The sequence below is a fragment of the Hipposideros armiger genome, unplaced genomic scaffold (assembly GCF_001890085.2).
Source record: "Hipposideros armiger isolate ML-2016 unplaced genomic scaffold, ASM189008v1 scaffold_88, whole genome shotgun sequence".
NCBI classification, from domain to species: domain Eukaryota; kingdom Metazoa; phylum Chordata; class Mammalia; order Chiroptera; family Hipposideridae; genus Hipposideros; species Hipposideros armiger.
In genome coordinates this window covers 4006807-4014071 of record NW_017731438.1, presented here as the reverse complement: position 1 = coordinate 4014071, position 7265 = coordinate 4006807, and the positions used below count along the sequence as shown (strand labels likewise).

General features: G+C 52.0%; 1 protein-coding gene across 1 annotated transcript; it reads right to left on the bottom strand.

The window, feature by feature from the left end:
* Window positions 1-711: 711 nt before the first annotated feature.
* Window positions 712-1243, bottom strand: LOC109383796 (calmodulin-like). Its single transcript, XM_019644537.1, has one exon. It carries the CDS (start codon window positions 1159-1161, stop codon window positions 712-714), a length of 450 nt encoding a protein of 149 aa, XP_019500082.1. The 5' UTR covers window positions 1162-1243.
* Window positions 1244-7265: the final 6022 nt, after the last annotated feature.

Genomic DNA, 7265 nt, shown 5'->3' with positions numbered 1-7265 from the left:
CAGTGAGGCCGGTCTGGTACCCAAGTGCCTCCACCTTTGTGGTTTTCAAATCTAGACAACTCTGCATCTCAAATACAAGACACACACACACACACACACACACACACACACACACACACGAATTTGAGCCTGAAGAACAGTTGGCTGTTTAAAGGATGGTAAACTTTATTGTTTGTGCCCTAGGCAGTGTCCCAGTCTTAGGACCCGGGCTCCGCCCTGCTGTCCTGACCCAGAAGCTCGGGCAAAGAACCTTGCACCTTCCATCTCCAGACCACCCCCGTACTCCTCCTCCTCCTCAGGTCCAAAGGGAAGGCGGCAGGCGGGAGTCTGGCCTGCTCAGGTTGGTTCTCCTGCTGGGACCCAGTGCAAGGGGTAAAGGCTCAAAAGAACCCCAAATGCCAATGTTTGGGGCCCTTTGACTTTCCAATCAAACATTCAAGCTTGGAGCTGACATTCCTTTTATTTGGGCCACTACATGGTGTCGGGGTTCCTCACAACAGCCCTGTGAGGTAGGGAGCACCCCCATTCACTGTGGAGAAGCACAGGGGCAGCCTCAGGTCCCCCAGGTGCAGAGGGGCTCCCCACAGTGCAGAACCCAGGCCAAGAGGGGCTAGGCGTCCCACCACCCAGACTTTGCCTTCTCAGCCCCAGCGCACGTGCAGGGGCCGCCAGAGCCAGAGTCAGGTGGGCGGAGGACACGCCAGGCCGGCCTCACTTCTGGGAGAGCATGCGAGCGAACTCCTCGTAGTTCACCTTCCCGTCCTGGTCCACGTCCGCCTCCCGGATCATGGCCTCCAGCTCCTTCTGGGAGAGCTTCTCCCCGACCTGGGCCATGGCCTGCTTGAGCTCGTCCACGGTGATGTGGCCGTCACCGTCCAGGTCGAAGGCTTGGAAGACCTCCCGCATGTCATGATCGCCGCCCATGGACTTCATCCTCTTGACCATCGCTGCCAGGAACTCTTCGAAGCTGATGGCACCGTCGCCGTCTGTGTCCACCCGGGCGATGATGTCCTTCAGCTCGGCCTCTGACGGGTTCTGGCCCAGGGTCCGCATGACATCGCCCAGCTCTTGCACGCTGATGGTGCCGTCCCCGTTCTTGTCGAACCGGGTGAAGGCTGCCTTGAACTCGGCCACCTGCTCTTTAGGTAGTTCCTCTGCCATGTTACTTGCTGCCAACCAGCTCGAAGGGCTCCTGTCAGAGCTGGGGACCAGCGGCTGGGATGAGGCTGCGTTGGTGTGAGGGCACAGCTCGGGTGGCAGCCTTGCCATGGGGTGGGAACCCCTCCTTTTCTACAATCGGAGGGAGGAGGCAGGCTCCCCACCCACCCCATGTCCTAGGGCGAAATCCTCCTCCAGGGAGGGACAGACCAGCGGCAGACCAGAAATGCAGGAATTGTAGCAGCAGGGCCCGCCCTGGAGAGGCTGGAGGAAGCCACCTGGGGTCCCTCAGGGCCTGCCAGCCTCTCCTGGCCCTGGGAGACCATTCTGACTCAGACAGAAGCTTTTTGCCAGGTGACTCTTACAGAGAGAGTGCCCAGCCATGCTGAAGCATCAGGATGGCTTCCCCAATTTACAGAGCCTGAGGCTGGGAAGAGGAAGGGAACCTCTTTCAGGGGACACAGCAGGCCCCAGAAGAGTGGGAGTGCTGTGGCCCGTGTCCTGTTCCCCTCTCTCCGGGCTGCTGTCCAGCTCTTGTCCCAAGGGTGGGGTTGGTGGGGGGCAGATGCGTAGTAGAATTGAGTGGAATTCTACCAGGGTAGGACCATGAATGTCATCAAATCCCCAGTCCAGGGCCCTCAACAGATCTATACATGGAAGAGGTGGCCAGCTGCCTATAGCTTCAAGAAAGCAAGTCGCTGGTGGCATCAAGAACCTGGTGCACAAGTGGGGCTGAGAATTGTTGGTTAAGTGGCTGTTCAAAGTGTGACTTCCAAGGTGAGGAAAAAGCTCCTGCCCCCCACAGTCTCTTTCTCTAGCTTGATTCTTCCAATTCTATTCTCCTCTTAAGCCTAAGGTTCTCTGTGCAGGCATGGGGAAAGAGAGGGTGTTTGTGTATATTCACAGAGCTGCGGGGAGACTGGAGAGCAGTGGGTGGTCCGAGCAGGCCAGTCCCTGAAAATCCTAGGGGGTAGAAGGACCTAGAAAGGGTGGCTGTAATTGCGAAAATGGCCAAGCTTGCAGGTTTACTCAGAGTCAGCCCTTAGCCCAGCAACCCAGCCTGGAAACCTCCCCAGCCCAGTCTTATCTGATCTCTGGAAGAAAATAATCTCTGCCCACCGATCTGAGTAGCAGAGTTTAGACCAAGAGATCGGCCCTTGGGGACTGTCCACAATTCCGTGGCTAGTAAGACCCAAAGCTGAGAGGGGACATTTGCCTTGGAGTCCCCACAGTGACTTTCTCAAGCAAACTCCCTCTTAGTCCCTATATATTCCCATGACACCTCCACCTCCACCTACATGTAATGAATAACTCCTTCATCCTCTTTCTGAGAAACATGGTAAATTCCATTTCTCTCTGGTTCAGCCCATCGAATAAACAGGCTGAGGAGTCTCTCCTTCCCCAAAGGACAGGCAGGCAAGCACCTCCCACCACACGGGGCACTGCACACCCACCCCTAGCCCACCCCGAGTCCAGGGGACCCAGACAGAGAAAAAGACTAAGGGATATGCTCCACTTGTCCAGGTCCTTTTATGAAGACATCATGAAGAAGCATTGCTAGCTCATCTTTGTGCTGGAATAGTAAAGAGGCCTCAATACATAATTGAGCAATTAATTTCTCAATGAAACTGACAACCAGTATCGGTAGATTGTGTGGGTCCACCTGCTTGGTAAGCGACAAGGGAAGGGAAGGGCGCCTAACAACAGGAACAACCCAGCTCCATTATTTTTTTAAGAATATTTGAAGATACACATCTGTATGTTAAACTTCCTTTTTCTTCTCATCTTATTAGGAGGACTTATGATTAAAAATCCAAGATGCTTATTATCTTTCCTTGTGCACATGATAAACAACGGAGAGCTTTTCAGACACTATCAGGAGACTTGAGCTCTTGGTTCTGGCGCCATTGCTGATTTGGGAACTTCACTTGTGTCTCAATATCTTCATCTGTAACATAGGGTAGTACATTTTACACTTAGGATCAAAAGTCAAAGGATTTTAATCAACGGCAGGTGTTACTAGTCTATGACAAATCTCATGTTCAGTAGCAAGCTGGTTCCTGTGTGACGTACGTAAACCAACATTCCAGAAAATATCTGCTTAAAGGGGACCTTGCTCTCAATTTGGTTATTATACCTTTCTTGATTAAACTGGTAAATAAAACATCTGCCCAGAGGTTTGAGTCACATCAAACAGTGCAAGGCTCTGAACACTACTCAGCTTTGGGGAGCATCAGCCCCTAACAGATGCAGAGGCTTCTAGCTAAGCGTCGTCATGGGACAGGATGGTGACCATTGTTCATGTCACTCCCATTGTGTCCATGTAGAAAGGGGGTCTCCAGGAGGTAAAGTCCCATGCCCAAGGCCACCCAGAATTTGGAGAGTGAGCCAGGCTTCCGGCTGGGTACGTCTCCATCCTCTGCCCTCCATTTTGGGTTCTGCTTCCTCTCCAACTCAGTGCCTTCTATTTTCAGAGGAGAAGTCAACACTGAAATCATTTCTTCATGCTTTGCCACTCACCCACCCTCCTGCTTAAATGGGCGATCAGTTGTCTGCCCTGGGCCAGCATCAGGGATCACCATCCTGAGTGACCAACACTGCAGGGCATCTGATGGCCAGAGTCGGGGATGGGAAAGGGGGAACAAAGCAGCGTTCATTGCCAAACCCTAATTAAGCTTGATGGAGCCCCTTTCTTCCTCTTCTCGTCTAAGTCACAGCAGTTTGGGTGCACCCCAGCCCTACTCTTTGGAGGAAGTGGGAGAGAAGCAGAAAGGCTTCGTGCTCATGGTATCTTTTTTTTTTTTTTTTTTAGCTGAGCCATCCTGCCACTTGTTCAGCTCAGCGGCAACTCAGCTCGGGCTGGACTCGAACCGCTGTTGCTCAGAGCTCAAACCCTTGAGCGAGCTCTTAACCAACTGAGCCAATCAGCCGGCCCTTAAAAAAAATCTTTTTTTTTTTCAGATTTTTTTTTTTATTAAGGAATTGGGGAAGGGGAACAGCCAAGTTGTTGTCCTTCAATTTTAGCTGTGGAGGGCACAGCTAGTTCAGCTCCAAGTCTAGTTGCCATCCAGCTGCCCGTTGGCAGCTCAGCTCAAGGTGCTGTGTTCCATCTTAGTTGCGGGAGGATGCAGCCCACCATCCCATGTGGAAGTTGAACCGGCAACCTTGTTGTTAGGAACACATGCTCTCACCAGCTAGCCATCCGCTCAGCGGCAGCTCAGCAGCAGCTCAACTCAGGCGCCACTCACTAGCCTATATGGGAATCGAACCGGTGACCCTGTTGCTCAGAGCTTGCGCTCTTAACCAACTGAGCCACTCGGTTGGCCCATGCTTCATGGTATCTTCATAGCTAAAGTGCATCTACAGGCTGCACCTCCTGTGAGGCTCCTTGGGAGCAGGGGGTGGGGGTGTGCCCTGCCAAGGAGCCCAAGGCTGCAGAGACTGTCACTTGCTTGGCATCCCACAGCTGAGCTCCATGGGGCCACATAAGAAGCATGAACATGTGCTGAGAGACACAGAATAACCGCACCTGATGGGAGTCAGATTTGCTGAAGGTGAACCTGGAACCATGAGGAGAAGGATGTGGTTTTGTAGACAGGGGAGAAGTGGGCAGGTTTGCTAGAGAAAGCTGTGAGCCTTTTTGGTGTCAGCTGTTGGAGGTCAACTCTCCTGCCCAGGTCTCATTCTCTCCCCTGGGCCCTCTCAGTATAGCTCCCTCTTGCTGTTGCCAGGGAAACCCCAACTCTTCCTAGAAAGAACGCCACAGTCCTGGAAGACAGGAGGGTCCCCTTCGCTTAGGAGCATTGAGACCTCTACAGATGTCACAGGAAGGAGAGCCTCTGCAAGGAGGCAGCAGGCCAGTGCTGCTCAAGAAGAGGCGTTATTACTGTAAGACTGCTGGTATGGTGGCTGAGTGTGTGTGTGTGTGTGTGTGTGTGTGTGTGTGTGTGTGTGTGTTGAGAGGGCTGTAGGGATGGTTATCCTTCTGGTCAGGAGTTTAGAACCAATGCTGAGGCCAGCTCCAGCTTTCACAGGAGATTGACCCCAGGACCAAAAACACCCTCCAACCCTCCCAATACTGTTTGGCTTTGTGGGTCAAATGCTTGTGAGAAACCAGTAAGACAGGTCTTGGAGACGCCTCTGGCTCCTCTGACTTGCTGGGACCTGCTTGTCCCTCACCCCTGAGCCAGTCTCCGGTGTTGGCACCGCCCCAACCTTGCTGGGGTGATCCCCTTCCTGGAACGGAGAAAGGAGTCTGGGTGGGAATCACTGGGCGTCCACGTGAGGCCACCCTCTGTCACACCTTTCTTAAGGAGTGAGCAGCAGACAGGGCCTCTGAGCCCCCACTGTGCGTTTTCCTAAACACAACTCATGTTCCCGCGGAGGCAATACAGTGTGTGGCTGCATCATTGGCTTTGGAACCAGGCAGCTGTGGGGTGTGGTCCTGGTTTCTGTGTCACAGGCTGCATAGCCTGGGGCAGGTGACTTCACCTCCCCAGCATCAGTGGCCTGCATTGTAAAAGAGGCTTACCAGCACCTGCTTTATAAGATGTTGAGAGAGTTAGATGAGCTGCAGAGAAAGTGTAAGCTCAATGTTCAGCATCAGGTAAATACTCAGTAAACAGGAGCCTGACTGTCACTCATTTACCCCTTTGCCCAAGAGCCGTTTCCTCCAGGCATCTTCTCCCAGGCCAAAGGCCCAGCATCCTTGAAGCAGACCAGGCGGGCTATTCTAAGTTTTCAGGAAGTCCTCAGCCAAGTTCAAGACTTGGCTGATCTCCCTAATAGTAGGCACAGAGTCTGTCCTACTCACTGCATCATTTCTCATGCCTGCCAAAGGGAATTTGACAGATGGACCTCATTCTGTAGGACATGATTACATCTCCAGGACTCAGAAAGTCAGAGACCACCTTTCCATTTGAGATCCCTGTCCAATCACAGGTGTGATTCTTGGGCTCCCAGGTGGTCACCTGGGAAAGGGCAGAGGCCCTACTCTCATGGAGATTGTGTTCAAAGGGACGCATCACGTGCCTGTCCTGGGGATCATGTGTTTGATTGCTCTGCACTTGGAACTGTTTGCTGGCACAGGCTGTTGTGTGTTCAGTGCCCACGGTCTGCCTGGACTTGTTGGGGTGGTTGGCAAGAGCTGTCTTTCCTTCTCTTTTTGGTCAATGACACACCTGAGAACTTGGCAGGACATACACCACACTCTGTCCCAAACCCAGGGCTTATTCATAGTTTACACACATGCTTGGCCCCAGTGACAATGGCACCAGTTTTCCAGCACTTTCCACAAGAAATGCTTTGAGTTAGGTGTTTTTCCAGGTACCTGAAACAGATCCCTTTAACCACCGAGCGTTTTATTGTTAACCATCTTTGGTGGAACTCTTTTGAAGGTGTACTTTATGCTTTATGTCCCCTTTTTTCAAACAAATTAGGTAAAATATAATCCCAGTGGTTAGAGATGCTCAGTATGACTGTCAGTCTCGTAGTACCGTATGTAACACTGCACCCGGGACTTATGCTGTCTTAGCTTGCTGCTCTTTTTCTAGTTAACCCGTCCCACCGCCTGTCCTGGGCTCAGCTGTTGTTCTTCCTTCCATCAGTCTTAAGTTTCATTGCACAGCTATTATTGACATAACATAAGGCAGCACCTGAAGTTGTAGATCAGGAACTTTAATCTAAAGACAGTAATAAATCAATTGCTCTGAGGGTGCTGCTCGGTGCGTCTAATATATTTCGGGATTCAGGACGAGATTCCCAAAGCACCAAGGCTGCCCTAAGCCTGAATATGGATCAGAGTGGGATTCGCACAGACACCCCTGTTATCAGCCTCTCCCTCTTAGCTCTGCTCCGGCCACTACTAGTTCTTCCATCCATCTGGTAAAAAAATAAGTATTAATAAAAGAAGGTAGCAACCCCAAGATACTGCTGCCGACTAAAGGAGTGACTGTGACACACCCAGTGTCCCAATGTCCTGTTCAGAACGAATGAGTTATGGCACTGTGCTCACAACACCAGGGCCATGGGGTCTGTCTCCCTATTACCTAAGGTTCTCTTGGAGAACGCCAGATGCCTTTTCCACCATCCCTACACCCCATCACCCT

What these genes read in the sequence shown, in the direction of transcription:
- LOC109383796 (XM_019644537.1), bottom strand. Translation starts at nt 1,161, where the DNA reads ATGGCAGAGGAACTACCTAAAGAGCAGGTGGCCGAGTTCAAGGCAGCC.